At 37.4% G+C, this 19,041-nt stretch overlaps 1 protein-coding gene across 3 annotated transcripts in view; it reads right to left on the reverse strand.

The window, feature by feature from the left end:
- The window catches only part of LOC149789479 (importin subunit beta-1-like), a 208,535-nt gene that overhangs the window by 81,563 nt on the left and 107,931 nt on the right, over positions 1-19,041 (reverse strand). For all 3 annotated transcript variants that reach the window (XM_089971493.1, XM_089971494.1, XM_089971491.1), the window contains exon 13: positions 17,981-18,108. In XM_089971493.1, the coding sequence (XP_089827619.1) occupies positions 17,981-18,108 (128 nt within the window). The remainder of the gene's footprint in view (positions 1-17,980; positions 18,109-19,041) is intronic.

A 19,041-nucleotide genomic window follows, 5' to 3' on the forward strand; every position in this document is an offset into this window, starting at 1 on the left:
TAACAATTTTGCTATCATGGTAATTTCCATTGCATTTTGTATGTGTTGACAAGTATAAGAAAATTTTTTGAGTTTACAGTTTACTGCCTGTTTAGAATTTCAAGTGAAACTTGTATATTTTGTTAAATGATAAATCTGAAATTGGCATTTTCCTACTAATTAGGCTGGTTCTTTAAAATGCTTTTTTTTTTCTACTTACTGCAGCTAGTACTGAAACAGACTTTGTATCAATTCACCCCTTTCCACAGGGGCAGAAAAAGTTTTAACAAAGAGTATAATGAACAACAGATTACATGCTCACAACATTTATAACAATTCTCAAGAAAGTGAAATTTTTGTGTTGAAAACAAACTACTTTCAGAAGGTGACCTTGACCTTCCTTAACCCAAGTGTAAGCTATTCACAGGGTTTGGTCCACGTGAGTGATCTAGAACTAATCTTGTTGTTACAGTGATGATGACATTAGACATAAAAAAAACAAAATCTATAGGGTTCTTCCAAATTCTATCTACAAAGCCTCGCCCAGATACGTAGTGTTGAACTTGTGGGCTTAATATCATTTCCAAAATGCATCAAAGCCATTTAACTGATGGAAATAGAACTTGTGTAAAACCCTGGTAAGAACCACCCCCGAAGTACAGAAAGCGAGAAGCTTTCTCACATGCACACATTGAATGAGCCCATGAATCTAACTAATGCAAACAGAAATGAGCTGGTAGTGATCAGTAAAGGTGGGCGCTTTACACCACTTGGCCACAAAAGGGGCCCATGTGATGTTAAACATATGTAATTGTGTGGAAACAGTTTTTTCTTTCTTTCAGTCACAACTGATAGGGTTCATTACCCCAAGTGTAAGTCATGCACAAAAGTTTAGTAACTGGAGATGGCGGAAAAGCAGAGTCACTATGCTGACAAAATATGTCTCCATTACTTGATACTGACCCTGAACATGTACTTTTTCAAACAAAAATCAATAGGGTTCATCTTTTTCTCAAGTGTAAGCCATCCACAGTTTGGGAAACTGTGAGGTGGACACTTAACTTTCGCAAAGAAACTAGACTGGAAACAAATTCACAGACATTTCAACACAATAAAATATGCATCGTTACCCACAGCAAAACCTGATTCAAAAGTCTTCTTAACAAGTAAAGCTGTATCGATTAATTGGCCATACTCATAATCGGGCCAGTATAATTAGTATCAGCAGAAATTGTCGGTGCCAATGTAAAAAAATTCCACAATATAAATTTATCATAACATTCATCTTGACATGGCTTGAATTTTAAATCAGAATTAAAATGTAGAAATTAAGGAAGAAACATTTGATTTGGGGTTTAATTGAAAGACAGTATATTCTTAAAAGTAAATACTTTTTAACACACTTGCTGTAAACTACTGCTGATTGTCTGCACACAACAAATCATCAATACCATTCATGCACTGATCCCAATCAATGTAGCCAACCAGCCAATGAGGCCTCGTGTGGCTGTTCAACTTCCAGAATACACATTAGCAGGTAGCTACGCAGATTATATAGCAGCGAAATTTCCAACTACTTGGAAACTATGACTCGCTATGGTTACTCTGTTCTTTAGCCAGTCCTGCAATATTGCTAATCAAAGAATAGTGGTCGCATGCTGGAACAGATGAATGCTGACATACAAATATTATGCAGCAATGATATTGGAATGCCAGCGCCAGCAACATTACCCCTGGATACCCCAGCTGCTGAGCTGCTGCAGCGTGCAACTCGCAGAATGGTGTGTGCATCCATCCAGCGCGAATAAATTGGATTAATAATACTGTCTAGCTATTGTACACTATTAAATATACTATCAAGCCTATGCATAATGTCAAAATAGAAACACTCATGTTTAGTCTGGAATTACTTCACAGTAAATGCAGTTGACGAGTCCAAAGCAAATTGCAAACTTTGCAAAGCACGCATTTCCAGAGGTGGAAAGGAGTCTAAAAACTTTATGACATCAAATCTTGTCCAGCTCTTGCACTGCAAGCACACTGAACATGGCCTGCTTCTGGAAGATAAAAAAGAAAAGCATGCTGCACAGTTAACATCAGCAGCTGCAGCAACTCCTCGTACTCTTTGACACCGTGCTGGACCGGAAGCAGCCATTTGCATCTGACGACCCGAGAGCAATTAGTTGGCACAAACTATTGCAGAGTTCATAGCAGAAGATGTGCAACCATTTTCCATTGTTGAAGACATTGGATTTCGACGTCTGATGGCCAAAGCAGAACAACACTATAAAATTCTAAGTCGGAAGTACTTTTCCACATGTTTGATACCTGACATGCATAAGGCAATACAAAGCAAGTGTGCAATTTAATTTCTGCCCAATTTGATCTCTGATGTGTGGTCAGACCCATCCATCGGCATAGCCTTACTGAGTCTTACGGCTGACGGAAGACTTTCACCAGAAACTGGTGAGTTTAGCAGCAGCGCCTCTCGATGAATCACATAAGAGAATATTTGGTGAGCAAACTGGACAAATTATGCAAAGAATACAACATTCCCAAAACTCACATCCATGTTCTTCTGCGTGACGGAGGTGCAAACATGGCCAACGCAATGCGTCTGGCTGAAGTTGACAGCATCAGCTGTTTTGCACACATGCTGCAGCTCGTTGTCAGTGATGGCATTCTGTTGCAATGAGCTGTCAAAATGTTCTGGCGATCTCGCATCTTGGCACAACAGCAGCTTGAAAAGCAGCAGGAAAAATTTGACGTTGCCCATGAGAAACTCGTCCAGAACATGCTGGAATTCTACATAAAATATGTTGATTTTGTTATATCAACAAAAACAAGTCTTTGGCGTTAGGCGTTATGCTACTCTATGACCAACCTAACCTAACAGTCCATCAGTGGGTCTTGATGAACAATATTGAGGACATGTTAGGCCCACTTGCAAACTTTACCAAGGAAGTAAGTGATAGCCAAACATCAGTATCCATCATTCGTCCTATGCTGAAAATGCTCCAAATGTTACTGGCTCAAAAGCATGAGAAAGTCAAGGAATTTAGACAATGCACTGTGATATGCTGACGTCACTGAACAAACACTTTGCTAATGTTGCCAGTAACAAGAAGCTTGTCTTGGTTACCATCTTGGGTCCAGGATTCAAACATCGCCTCTTCAGCGAAGAATTACTTGTGACCAGATTTTTAAAAAATGGCTTAGCAGAATGCATCATAGTTGCATCAGCTGACAAGCAGGACCTCCCAACCAGAAAAAAAACAAAAATTGAAACAAACGCCAGTGGACCATCAACGTCGCATCTCCGGGATTTGTTTTCTGTGGACTGTGACAAACCTGTCCATACCATCAATGAAACAACCCACGTCAATGACGCTGTTGACGCAATGCTTGAATTGTATCTAGCCAGCCTTCTGTTGCCACGAGAAGAAGACATATATGGTTGGTGGAGCGCTCAAAGGTTTCAGTTCCCCTACTTGGCCAAATCAGCTAGATGCTATTTGTTTGCATCAGGTTCAAGTGTTCCAAGCGAGCAGCTGTTTAGTGGCACATGCCAGATTTATTCAAATCTTCATGGATCGTTACTTGGTGAGAAGGAAAAAAATTTTACTCTTGCTTAAATACAACATACCTCAACTAGGCTTTCGGTATTAGCTGCAGCCAGCGTACAGTGATGTTTAACTTTAATCTTAAAGAATGAGTATTATTAATTTTAATTATTATTGGGCCATCATTAACATATTTTAGTAATTTATTGAAATCTAGTAATCGCAACCTGCATCACTGAACGTAAGTTAAAAAATAGCTTAATACATATTCATTCATTTACATATTGAATTGGCAAAACGTAAGTTTTATTAGTGCTAGTTTTAAAGTTTTTCAAGCCTTATGTTTGTGTGATCGTTGTTTTCTAACAATAGCAATGTACTTCTTATTCGGTTTCTGTTCACTTTTGTACAGAAGATAAAACTCAATTGCCGCATAAACAATCTTGTTATAACTCATGGCAAAATACCTGCTTGCATTACACTAATAGGTTTATGTTTCTGAACCAGTCATTGTTATAAAACAAATAATAATGAAATAATCGATCCCATAATCGGTATCGGCAATTTTAATAATCGGCTGTATGAAGTATTGGCATAATCGGCAAAAAGTGACATTAGAACAGCTTTAATGTCAACACAACAAGTTGGTTCTCCAATTTGAAATTTTATACCAAAATTCATCGGAAAATGATTTGCTGCTGATGTCTAATCAATTTAACTTCATTTGTCAAAAAATGTTGATATCGACAACTAGATCTTAAAATCCATAACTTTCTCTATATCTTCATAGAACACAAGGAATTCATAACATTAATATAAAAGCTCTTTCAAAGTTATAAAATTTTAATCACTCTCAATCGCTATAATCTTATGCACAAGTTAAAAATACTATTTCATTTCAAATGTTTACAGCTTTTTTCTTGATATAAACACGAGTCATACAGAATTCTGAATGATAAATTCAATAACTTTTCCAAAACTTTCGAAGACCACAAACATAGATGTCCACAGAAGAAAACATCCATCTTCCCATTAAATGCAAAGATTATTAATCCATAAAAAAAAGACAGATCCGCGACTACTTGGAAATCACAGCAGGATGGGAGGTGCAACTCTGACAATAGCAACAGGTAACGTATTATCTTTACATAGTCCACCCCAACCCATTCAAACTCAAGTTTAATATCAATAACATTACCTGTGGCTATTGCATTACTGAATTTGACAGTGAAAAAGGAGGTTGAGGACCTGAAAAACTGATACAAAAAAAGAAATACTCATCCAAATGTTAAACTTAAAGTTGGCAACAACTTGGGACAATTTTTGTGCCATGTCTATTGGACCCTAAATGAAAAATACATCCGCTCTACATACATGCCAACCCCTGATGAGGAAAAAGTGTAATCCAAGTGGACAAAACGAGGAATCCAAGCACAAAAAGAGGAATCCACATATAACATGCTAAAAATTCAATAAACAATGATTTTTTTGCCTCTCTCATCTTTTAACATCCTTTACTGCTTCAAGTTTTCATATCTAGCACTTTTAGCTTTAGAAAGCAACATATTTTCATGCTACATTTTAGAACACTTTGTACCAGCTGAGACCATGAATGTTTTGCACACCAGCTGAGCACAAAGTACTGGGTTACTGAGCCTGGATCTGAATTCACTTTTATTTTTGTTAACAATACTGAACAGTCTCTCAGTCAGCATAAGAATGGTAAAGAACCAATATTCCTTTCATAACCTGACAAAAAAGAGGAAATTTATCTCTTCCAGTGATTGTGTCTTTTAGCTGGGAAATAAGGTGCCACTGCTCATCAACTCTATCTGCATTAAGTATATTGTCAGGTAGAATCCCAACTTTATACTTCAGGAATTCTCCTTCCAGATGATCCATGGTAGACAAGGATGGTAATAGAAAGGGATATCTGTTGACAAAGAATCTAACACTTTTGAAGCTTTTTGACTGTCTCTCATTTACATCAGCAACTGAAGCATTTAAAAGCACTTCATCTCCATAGGGGAATTTCTGGACCATGTAATCACAGGCTGTAGCATAATAATCTCTAACATTATTATAAAACACCTTCACAGCTAGAATAGAATTGTGTTCTATGAATTCTCTTGCTTCTGCACCAATAGCAAGATCTTCATTATCTTTCTATTAAGAACTCGGTAAATAACACCTCTGCATTTATAACAGTCATGTCCGCACTTTAGTTCTGCTGTAGATAAAAAGTTACCTTAGTAGTGGAGTTCGTAAGACGATCTAATTCAATTTGTTTCTTTGTTTTCAAGTGTTTCTCCACAAAAAATTTACCACCATGCCCAGTATTAAAATCGTTTCCGCATAGACTGTAATGAGCATGATGCTGCCCTAGAATACAGGGACTCGTATTGTTGTTTAAAACTGAAATGTCATACATGTACCATATAGTACATGTGTGACAGGTAAATTTTAAGCAATGACATGAGCCCCTGTGCCCAAGAATGGAACACTGTATTATGCCATTCATGTATTCATCTTTGAAGGATTCGGGGTTATTTTTGTCTTTTTCTGATCCACCTGTGAAATTCTTTGAAAAAATATATGTGCTCTAACACAACCATCGACTAGAATACATCTGAAGACTTTTAGTGCCAAATAGTAAAATTATTTCCACACGGCCTGCAAAAGACATCACATAATGCTCCCCCTCATGTCCTCATCTTTGGAGGATTGTTATTTTTTGTTTCGTTTATTTTTGGCCTTTTACTAATCCATCTGTGAAATTATTTGAAAGGAGATATTTTTGCTCTCATACATGCATCATCTAAAATACATTATACTTTTTAGCGCCAAATACCTACAGACTGGTTCTGTACTAAATATAAATTAGAAAAAAAAATCTGCGAGTAAAGATTAAAAATTAGAAAACCAGTCTGTTCTCTCCTGACTAAGCCATACAGCTGCTATAAATAGAATACAAGGTCGAAAGTTGAAAGTAGAACCAGCATGTTTCTGGGTAATAGGATAGTTGCTATAAATAGAACATAATACATTTAGGAAAATACACGGACAAGCGTACTCTTATATTGTAGTTACGTAGAAGCCGTCTTTTCTAAAATACAGTCTGTGGGATTAATGGGATGTTAATACAAACGAGAAAACAAACAATAGATTTTTTTGGGGAAGGTGGATATACCAAAAAACCATAATCCATATACGTTATGCGTAAGGCATAATTTAGTGAAAAAAAGCGTAATGATTACGCCAAAAGCGTAATGGTTGGCATGTATGACTGTAGCGTGCCAGGGACTGAAGACAGAAGAGAGAAAAAGTGGTGTGCTGCTATAAAAACATGGCTTAAATTACCACCTTCACCAATGAAGTTCAACATGCTCAAAAGATAGCAATAGCTTAGACACTGAAAATCATTACTGAGCATAAAAGAGAAGATCGTGTTGTTCACGTGTCAGTGGATGATTGTGTCACATACCAAAAAACATTTTTTAACATGAGTACATTTTCTTCTCCACATCTTTCTGTAGCAATGGTTGTCACCACTGAATAACAAATTTGCTATCATGGTAATTTCCATTGCATTTTGTATGTGTTAACAACAATATTTTGTAAATTTACATCTTATTGCCTGTTTAACATTTCAAGTCAAACTTGCATGTTTGGTAAAAGACAAATTTGAAATTGGCATTTTTCCACTCTTTGGACTGTTTCTATAAAATGCTCTTTTTCTCTACTTACTGCAGCTAGTACTGAAACAGACTTGCTAACAATTCACCCCTTTCCACAGGGGCAAAATAGGTTTTAAAAGAGTACTGTGAACAACACATTATAATGCCCAATCCATATTTAACAATTCTTTTCTAGGACAGGTAAAATTTTTATGTTGAAGCCAAACTACATTGCATGCAACCTTGACCTTCCTAAATATAAGCCACTCATAAGGTTTGTTCCAAAAGATTTTCCGCTTTTTGTCACAGTGACCTTCATATTAAACTTTATGATCCCAAAATCTAGAGGCTTCTTCAAAACTCCATCCACAAAGACTGGGGCAGAAATGCGGTGCAGAACTGTTGTTGTGAGTTTAACATAATATTTCAGCACAAGATAGGCTATAGTTGGCAGCCAATTTAACTGGTGGATGAAGCACCTTGGAAAACCCTGCCAAGAACAACTGACTCACAGGAAGCAACTGACCGCTTTCTCCCATATCCACACTGAGACTGAGCCAGAGACCTGAACCCATGCAGACTGAGGTGAGATGGCAGTGATCAATAAAGGTGAGCGCTTTACACCACTCAGCCACAACAGGCACATGGTGTTTAAAACATGCTGTGTGGACAAAAAAATTCTTCTTTCAGTCACAATCAATCAGGTTCTTCATTATCCCATTTGCAACACGTGTAAAAAGTTTAGAAACTGGAGATGGTATAAAGGAAGAGTTAATACGTTGACATAATTTTTCTCTTTTCCATCATACAGACTCTGAACTTTGACCTTTTTCATGCAAACATTTATAGGCTTCTTCTTTACCCCAAGTGCAAGCCATCCACAAAGTTTGGAAACTGTGGCAGATACTTGGTTTTTGTACAGAGACTAAACTGTAACAAATTACAGACTTGAAAACACAATATGCTCTACCATATGGTGGGTATATAAAACAGATGGTTACTCACAGGGCATTCTGATGTAAAAATTTTGTTAACCAACAAAACAATATGCTTCTCCAATTTTAAATTTCCTATCAAAATTCATTTGAAAGTGATCTGTTGCTGAATGTCTCAAATTAACAACCGTTGTCAATAAATGTTGATATCAACACAGATATTATAATTCATAACCTTCCTTATATACTTATAGAACTGGAAGGAACATGAATATAAAAGCCATTTCAAAGTTATAACATAGATATCCCTCTTGTTTGCTATAATCTATTATTTGTCTTGCCTTGCATGGACCTTGCATTTCTCTTAAGAGAATAATCCCATATCCTCCTTGACTCTTGGAGTGTACTTCACCACCAAAGAGCTAATCATCTTATCAATCCAAGGACAGAGAGAAGGAATACCTATTCTCATGGAATCAGAGTTAGCAATCTTCTTTGGAGTTGCAAGGGACTTGGAAAAGGATCCCTTGTGTTCCTGAGACAGGGAAGATCAATCTTTCCTCCTCCCTGTACAAGTTCATCTCTTTTCTGCGATATCCAGTATCTCATTTGACCACAAACAAAAGAACAAACAAGCGTTCATAAATTACAGCTGGTGGAGGAAAGTTCCCAAGTTGCTTTCCTATGCATCATTTAATGTTGCATAAATTTCTGAAGCAAGAAACAGAATCTAAATACATCAAGCAAAATGTCATTGGCCCAACAAACCAGATATTTGCAATTATATGTCGACAAAAAAATCTGGATGTGTAGGTTATGATGAATACCAAAACTAATGAACTGATACGAATTGTAAGTAGCTATGGCTTATCACGCCAGTGAAGGGGATAGGTCACATAAAGAAACTGCTGATAAAATACCTCAAAACTCTGTAAGAGAACTCATACTATGATGAAAAGTATGATGGAGTGAGGGCATATACACTTAAACAATATGGGAACCCCAAATTCAAATGCCAAAACATGTCTTGACATGAGAAAAGGCCAATTTTCCACCAGCATCATTTCATCAATGGAGATCTTCTACTTGAAATGAAGGGCACAGTCAGCAGTGGGAATTTATTTCCTTTTCTTATTTTAGCAACAAAAGCTGCAAGTTAACCCACAAATCTGGCATTCATGATGGGCTTACTTAAGTTCAGGATAGCACAAATATGAAGATTTCACTTAAATTCTGCACTTTCTTCCAAACTCTGATCAGTCTGGAAAAACTATTGTAATCGTGAGCAATATTGTTCCCTCAACCCATGACGGAGCCTTTCATAACAAACTGGACACTATCAGACTGGTCATTCATGATAAAGGAGCAAAGCGGACTATCACCCATGGCTTATGACAAGGTCAATGACTATACTATTAATAAAAGCCAATACCCATCCCAAATTCAGATACCTAAAATTTACAAGTTTACAATTACAGTGACTTAATTTTCTCTTTCAATATTCAGGAGCCATATAGATAAATCTCCTTCCTAATATTAATACATGTGGAAGAAATGTTTTCCTCACTAGAATAGTTGGCTGCTTGGCTATCATACCAAGCAGTAAAGTCTCCTAAGAAGTTAAAAACAGATGTCATTGCATAGCGAACAAGAACACATCTGTGAATTGATTTTCCTGGCAATCTGTACAAGGGGTTTGCTACAGCAAAATATTTTTAAATCCTTCTCTGTGAAGCAAACAAAGTGGTAAGATGTCATTCTCGTTCACGATAGGTAGTTTAATACACAATGCTTTCTCTTTACACATAACACTGGTTTTAACTGGCTGCTGGGTGAGTACTCTTTTGCTAGATAACCTTTGTAAAAAAGAAGTAATATTTTGTTTTCCATTTGCAACTGGATTCAACAACTCTGAAATTGTTCCACAGTGGAGACTTTGCCATGCTTACTTTCAGCCAATTTGAACAAGACCATAATGCAAGCTTTTGTCACACTTCATTTACTTTTCAAACTAAAGGCAGATTTTGTAAAGATTTCTTGGGATAAAATGAACAACTCTGTTCACATGTGTAAACATGATAGCCTTCATCTGATGGGAAGCATGGTCATCACCTTGGTAATGTAGGCCATGGATTGCTAACTTCTTTCTCACAAAGTTGAAAAATTGCTAAAGCAGGTCAGGTTCCTCATTAACCTGGAGGTGGTATATAAAACTCTGTCTACCTTATGGAACACAGCCTAGGTCACATATTTTATCAGTGTCTGTGCAAGATGAGATGTCAGGATGGCTGTCCGTCTTCGATCTTCCCAATCTGATACAGCCTTGACTTTAACTCATTCAGCCCCAGCATTGATATCAGCATTGCTAACGCTATGCCCCAACATGACTAGCCTGAGTCTAGCTGCTTGTGCCCCAGTTCTAAACTAAATGGAAATTTGTAAACCATCCACATGCATTCATTCTTATTTAATTTCTACTCTTATATCCAATAAAAATACATGCAATTTTCACCAACTGCTCCGAATAAATTACTATACGCAACCATGAATATTTTGCGTTAATTGTCCAAATTATGCACATCATTTTTAGACTGGCGATACAGTTTTGAGATTTCTATGACTGTGTCAATAGCTCATAAAAAACCAGAGAAACTCTTTGTTTTCACTCTCACAATTATCAAATACCAATCAAAACTCCACTACTGTTTGCTATTTTTCATCAATGAAATGTGTGGCAAAAGTGCTTGCAATTCATAATCCTTGCTTATAAATAGTTCAAATTTGCACAATAGAAATTAAGTTCATTTCTGATGCTTTAAATCATCAGATTCTTGGACAAACCCAGTCTGTAACCAATTAAAGACGTTTTTACAACTACCTATTCACCATGACTGCAGGTGTGACAGACCATAGAATGGTTGTTGATTAGCTGCCAACAACAGCTAGACAACCATTCTACAGCCTGGGCTGAGGCAAAACAGACAATCCACATGCACCTGGATTTACAAGCCCCAAGAAAAAAGCTGACATGCAAGTGCAGCATAGAAAAAAAGGAAAAGTTTCCATTAGGCTCCAAACCTTCAATGCAGCAGCAAGTGGCTGGTAACAAATTTACCCAAGACTGTGTCATCGCCACTAGTACTAGCTGCCACATCTGTGAATCGGACAATGCCTGTGGAGAATATATGGGTGGTAATGCTGCAACGCCTTCATCAATCTGCAACCGACATGATGTACAGTCACTATGAACATTGAACATGATACTTTTTTCAACTGTGTGTGCATGTGTGAACTATTAAAATGTCCCCCACTATGCTAAACAAAAGCAAATTCTTTCGATGCAAACTACTTATGCTGCAGTCTGTCTCTCTGGAGTTGAAATATCTTTAGTCTCAAATCCTCATCAGAGTACTGTGGAACACATCTTCCAACCATGACACAAAACCACTGCATATAGAGTTTGATGAATATTTGGTAATGCAAGGAATGTCCAATGCATGTCCTCAGTTGCCTTAAATCTTGTACAACAGGCATAAATGTATTTATTAAATGTCATTTTAAGGAGTTTGTTGATATATATGTGAATTCTTACATTTGCAGATTTTTCATTTCTGCCTTTGTGCCACAGCACATAATTGATAATGCCTGTTGCACAAGATTTGAGGCAACTAAGGATAACTTTTTGCCCCATCCCATTTTTTAAAAATAAAATGATCATGTCTGCACATCTTCAAAAAAATGTTGTGAGACGTTAAATTTTATCCAGACTTTGTATCCTTCTAGTTAGTACAGATACAACTCAGACTGAGAATTTTAAGAAGATCATGGGGTACTGAAGGTCACTTTTTTCTCTAGAACCCCAAGCTGGGAAAGAAAATGAACCAAATTGTACCACTGAACTTCTAACATACGTTCTCCACAGACAAGGCACAAATTTTCCTCCCCATTCGGTGACACTAAAGTAAAGAAAGATGGCCTTCAGGGTAAGGTTAGCTTCACTCGAAAGGTTCATGCAAAGACAAGAGCCAAAGAACAAACAAAAGTTACCTAGGCATTAAAGTCTGAGAATACACTAAACAATCAGTTCTGAAAGTAGAAGATCCCACTATATAACCCTTAATGATACTGAACCAACAACTTCCTCGCAAAGAATAAAAATTGCAACTCCAGTTACAAAATAACAGATTGAATTAATGTCTAGAAGTGGGTCATCAAGGTCGTTAAACAACTAGGGCCACATGATAATGATGTACATGCTTACAAGTCAACAATAAATCGACACCCCCCACCCTGGATTTAGGACTACGCCAATTTCTCTTCAACTCCCCTACAAGTCAGAGTGTATTTTTCAAGTCGGCTCCATCTCATGATGTGACATGTCAATGAATCAAAGTTGCACTTTAGAATAGAAACTAAAAAGCTGGACAGGAAAATAAAAACAAAACAAGTATAAATAGCAGTTACATTACTGAGTGGAATGCACAAATAATTTGACAAGTCACTCTCTTTTCCAATCAAAATCCTTACTCGTTCCAATTAAAATCCATATTGCTTGACACTTTAAATCCATTTATACGATAAATCCATTAATTCAATTACAAATTATATACTGGTATAAAAGTAATTAAGATAAAGAGTGAAATGCACGATATCTAATGTCTACAAAATCCAAGAATTCATCCTTATTGTCTGATAATGTTTTGAAAACCTCCACTATTGTCAAGTCATTGCGAGAGTTATCAATTATTTTTGCTTGTAAGACAACATCTTCTCTGCATTAAAGATGTCACAATTTTAGGAAAAGTCAACCAGGTACCCTTTGATCCAATGATTGGTTCAAAAGGAAATTATATTAAATATGAACCTGAACTTCTTTGTTGAAAGCCTCAAATTGTATTTGCTATTCTGTCTTGCTTGCTCTTGATGTTGCCAGATATAATCTTTGATCCGAACTTGGAAGCGGGTTTTGTTTTCGTTTTTTATTTTTTACATGAACAGAATGGGTACCCAATAGCTAACTGTATTACCCAACGCGTACCCAAGTACCCAATGATAACTTTACTCTGCATGAATCAAATTTTCAGACAAAAACATTCAAGAATAAACGAGTATAAAAGGTAGATATCAGGATGATCTGTGGCACTGAGGTCCCGACTTGGTGAACAACCAAAAGGGGTTATATTACAGGTCGAAAAGCAGGGTCATACAGATAACATCAAATCAGTTGGAATGTGTCCACAGCCTATACCCTCTTGACTGTAACTAGATAAAAATAAATCGGCAGAAGTTGTTCAACTTTGTTGTGAGCAAGACCATCACTGACTTTTTTCCCCACAAGTGACAAGAGTCTGTCAGCAAATGGTGCAGAGACCTGCATTCCGACAAAATATTTCTCTTGCCAGAAATCTGACAGACCTGGAGTGATCCCTTTAAAATAAGAAAAAGCGCTATCCAGACATCCAAGCAGAGAAGGTGGAAGCACAATTGCCCCATATATGTCTGAAGTATGACCAATGCAGTTATGCCTAATGTAGTACATGCACCCTTGTAGCATTACAAACACAGGTTCATTATACAACGAGAAGAGCTATCCAAGACCACACCAATAGGATATAAAATCTGAGGTATCTGTGGAGGGAGGGAGGTTCTAGTGTACGAAATGGGCAGAAACCTGTTGCAATTTTTCCACCAACTCAGATGGTAATGAAATTTTTATCCTTAAGGGATACAAGTGGATGGGTATCTGTCTCAAGTCTCCACTTTGCTGGAGGCTATACTGGAGGGGCCACACATGAACCCTTCATCCGAGAAATAAGTCTGCTGCCATATTCCAAGTCCTCGCGTTAAAGTATACTCACCCACTCCTGCTCCAACCCCGGTATTGGTGAAATTCTGTATTAAAAAAATGTCCAGTCTGGCACCTAATGGGATGTTAAGACGATAGAGCCTTGGTATGAGAGAATGCAACTCCCTAGGGAAGTCTGTTGACTTCTTCCCCATGCCCCTCCAACCATCTAGCCATGCTAGAGATTGACAGAAAGCGAAGGAGTCTGAAACTTGGACTGATGGCTCTGCTACTGCCTGTGCTTAAAACACTTTGAAAGAGGCGATATTTACCATTCTGGATGGAGTTCAGACACAACTGACAACATGGTCTTGGACTAGTGTTGCTGATCTCTCAACTCTTGCAAGGCCTCTGTAGAGATTAGCCCTCCACATATCTACTCTGCATCTAGTGGGTGCAAGCGTGAAAAAGCCAAGCCGACAGCATCATAGGCATCATGAGCATGTATTGATGTCATGGCAATGGCCTCCAACAATCTCTGCACTGTGGCTTGAAACAGATTTTCCCACAACAGATTTAAGACAGCAGCAGCAAATGAAAGAAGAAAAAAATATACAGCAATGGAGGCTAGAGTAACTAACATGCCAGTCTGGAGTTCTAAAGCACCAAGAAACCAAATGACGAGAGGCACTTAGGTCACTTCCAACATCCCAAAATAAGAAGCACCCCAAGGGCCAAAGCTCATGAAGGGACCCTATAAACAAGGTAGACACTGGGGCTGAAGCAGAGATGAAGAATGCCCCTTCTAATGTCTGGCTGCCTCAACCTCTATACAATTTGTGTATTACCTACCTAACCAGCACTGATTGCAGAAGCAATAGAAGGTTAATTAGGGAAAGTGCGCCATCAAAATTAGATAAACTGGCCACTAGTGTCCAAAGACTAAACAGTGGTTCAGGCACAGATCTGAGGCAAGACACTGGTAAATGTGATTTACTGCTTCATCAAAGATCCAAAATATATTCTTAATCCATTATATGACCAGTGGAGTGAGACAATGAGCTCCCAAATTAAGGGTAAGGTCCAAAGCACCAGGTCTTCTGGGAATTCATCTACCTGTGTATGTGTACGTGTGTGTTTGTGTGGAGGGATCAGGGCTAATCCACTGTTTCTCTCCAACTTGAAAAGGGGACTAGTAATCCCTTCTTGACACAGAAGCATGTAAGCAGTGGTCCCCACTCCTTTTTCTTCGCTAATAGGTGGGGACTGAACGTTTACAGCCTGTCAAGTATGCTGATGTATGCAGCCCTGGAAAAGTCATTCATAACACCACATGACGAAGATATGGCTCACTCAGTGGGAGTCCCAAAGCTCCATATGAAGTAAATAATATACACAAGAGCAGACCTGCCAACCCCAACGAGTGTTCGAGGGAGATTTTGAAGAAAAAATTATGAGGGGATTTCAATTATTGTAGGGAGGATTTCATCAAGGGAGAAACATGTTAAGAAGGTTACAAAAAGTGAATGGTTTTCAAACAAATATATACTAATTCAAATCTAAAATGGTTTATTTTTAGATAATAAACAACAGTATAAAAATAACAGACTGAGCAAAACTTAACAGTGAAGATCATCAATTAACACTACACCTGGAGAGAAATGTTTTGCATCTTTTAAGTTTAACTTTGTCAAACTGTCTCTGAGCAAACAATATCTTATTGTTTAACAACAAGACTTTCTAGTGTCTATGTTTTCATACTGTTCCTGAAGTCAGTCCTATTCTTCCTCACAAAACTAAATATTTTTTCACAGGATGTGAAGGATGGCGAGGATATAGCTTATCACTTTGGCAAGAAGTCCAAATTTTGCTTGACCCATGCTATCTCTGATCACACCTATCTTCATCCAAGTTTGGTCCATGGCAGCTGCTGAATTAGGCTCCAGCATTCCAGGAGGTAGTTCTTCAACCTGGTATTGAGAAAACTGCGTCTGCAGCTGCAGTGAAGCTCCTGCAGTCATGATTGCTGGAAACCGCTTCACAAAGAAATCTAGCATTGTGAAGCAGATGAAAGGCCTCTTTGTCATATCTGCTACAACCATATTTTTAAGATGATGCTATTGTAAAGAAGACTTTTATAGAGGTAAAGAACAAGTCAGCTGTTTCTTTAGGAAGTTAACATTCATGCATGAAGATCCGAGCTGCTTGACCAATCATTATTTCTTCATTATTAATGTTGTATCAAATCCGGAAGTCAGCAGATTCTGTGTCCTTGTAGATCATGGCAGAAGGTTTCACAAACATGGCCATAATCTGCTTGATGAGCTCTTTTATCTGAGCAGCCTGTTTGTGGATCATTGGTTTTTCTGACTGCAGCTCAAGATTCACCCTGTCAAAAAAGGGAATGATGAAGTCCAAGAAGAGGAGGTTCAACTTCAAAGTCCTGGACCTTAACGTTTCCAGAACTCTCTGCTTCCTAGAGTGGCTGGCTTCCACACTTTGTCTCATTTTGACTTCTTTACTGGCAGACTTCTCCTCTTCGCACTCTGCCTTAAAGAAATGGATCTCTCTGCCTGAGTACCCATTTTGTAATTTTTTCACGAGACACCTACCTAGTACTGCCATGCTTGCCCACCTTAATGATATCGACACCTGCTTCTTCTTGGCATGTACGAGAGCATGCACAGTATTGGTGTTCTTTTCCATGTAGTAATAAATGTCACAATAGAACAATTTTACATTAACAGTAAGCTCCTTGCAAGCCCATTCACAAGCCAAGTGGAGTCAATAATAAATGCAACCAGTTGCATCTAATTCTGGCTTCTTTTGCAGCAAAAATCAGCACTGTATCCTAATTTCGCTAAAGATAATCAAAATTGTAATGCTGCCTCTCAAATTACAATTTTGAATCATACAATTAAGACCATAAAAATAAACAGTAAGATTAAAAACATACTTTCGTGACTGGAGATGTCGACAACAATAACCGTGCTCCACATTGGCAACAGTGAAACATGAACTGCACATCTTGCAAAATGCTGTATTTTTATCACTTCCATGATATAAGAAGCCTGGATAGAAGTTTTATATTAATTTGACTTTCCAACTTCATCGGAATCTCCCTTTCTTTCAGACATTATGGATTCAAGTTTGCACGCTTTTCAAAGAACTTCTACGCATTTCCGGTCTTACATGCTGGGGAATTTCCAAAACATTTTTTGTTAAACGAAAAGAATTTTTTCCAGGAGAAAAAATAATAATGCGGGAGTGTGGTATGTGTGGTTGAACTCAGGGAGTCTCCCACAAAATACAGGAGGATTGGCATGTCTGCAAGAGGCATAATAAATGCTGAAAGAAAATACAAAAATAAAATAAAAATTATCAAAAAGAACAAGAAAAAAGTAAATACTTACCATCATACCAGTGAAGAAGAGATTTTTTTTAAAAAAACAAGAAGAGACACATTTTAAGTAGAAAGGAACAAACAATCCTCAAATTCAATGAAAAAAGTCACAAATGTAAACTAGGACTGGCACAAAATATTAAATACCATGCAAAAACATAACTAATTACAGTTATGCCAAAGATGCTTGAATGACATAACCATCAAAGTCTGAGAGAAAAAAAAAAAAATTCCAAATGATAAAGTTGACAAATACATCAGACTCTACCCTCATAATTTATTCTTGACCCCCATTTACTACTGAATGACCCAGGCAAGTCTGAAATTCATCCAGAAGATGAACATAGCATTTGTTGACAGACATCAAATACACAAATATTCGTAACATAACTTCACTTGGCGTTACCACAGGTCATTTAAGTTATTATAGCCACTAAAATCAAGCCGCCTGACTAGGTTCTGACACTGTGACACTCACTTGCCAAAAACTAAAATTAAGTTGTCAAAGGCTGGCTGGCGGGCAATAGATTTTCTGATCTGGCTCCATTAAATCATTTACATCTTAGAAAAACACTTTGTTTGGACCACCAGTGCAATGCTTTCTACAAATTTAAGAATTTTTTTAAAATGCTGTATACCTGTCAGTTGTTTGAATAAGTTTTTCTACTACTGCTTCAAAACAACTAGATAGACAGTAAGTTTCTGGTTCTGAGTCATCTGGAGCTCCTGCATTTTCATAAGCCGCCTCTGCTAAACTGGAAAATGCCTGGAAATAAAAAACAAACAAACAGTTGTATGAGTGATCTGCATCATTTTGAAAAGGGACATAGTCCTCATCACTGCTATTAAATCATAAAATTGTGCCATCTATGGTATTTCATGTCAATGGATCACATAACAGATCAATGTAGAGCTTCAAACCACCTTATATCACCCAGCATATTGCCAACAGTGAAAAAGAGTTGCTCTCTTCACATCAGACTCAGCAAGCACAGAGGAAAATTCATGATGCTCTCACTGTGTCAGTGTTTCATCTAGGGTTGTGTTACTACTGGTACCTAGCAAAAGCAAGGATGACTAAAGCTGGTTCTAGACCAAATTTTATCTGTGCAAATCATAATCAACCAATTTCATCAATGCATGGTTTACCACTTGGACGGAATGGAGAAATTATGCGGTAAACAATATTTTACAGTAATGAAATTAAATGATTGAGTTGCTGAGCCTTCAAGGACCTACATTCACAAAGGACAATATCACAAATCAATACCAAGACACTGCAATTCATTCCACACAGGATCATTAATTTTATCCTATCTGAAACTCGGCACATTATCAGATCCGCATCATTCAATGTGGATAAAGTACCTCATTTGTTTTACACTAAGTATTGAAACTGAATTAGCTACATTTAATGACAATGACCTGAACATCTGAGTTTACAGATAAATACAATTCACGATGCTCTGTGGAACAAACTATATTGTAATCTCATTCAAAGATCATCATGCAAAAAGCTACTTCATCCAAACACAATTAACAATTTGGTTTAGAGTTCATTTATAAAGTAAATAGAGAGTGTTTCCATGCACAGCAGAGAATGTTTAGTTTCAGTGGCTTGGTTTGAGTGAAAACCTTCAACTTCAGCATTTCTTGGTCACATGACATGCAATTGTCATGGGGTGAAACAATTCATGTA

The sequence above is a fragment of the Sinohyriopsis cumingii genome, chromosome 10 (assembly GCF_028554795.1).
Source record: "Sinohyriopsis cumingii isolate HCF-2022 chromosome 10, ASM2855479v2, whole genome shotgun sequence".
NCBI lineage: Eukaryota > Metazoa > Mollusca > Bivalvia > Unionida > Unionidae > Sinohyriopsis > Sinohyriopsis cumingii.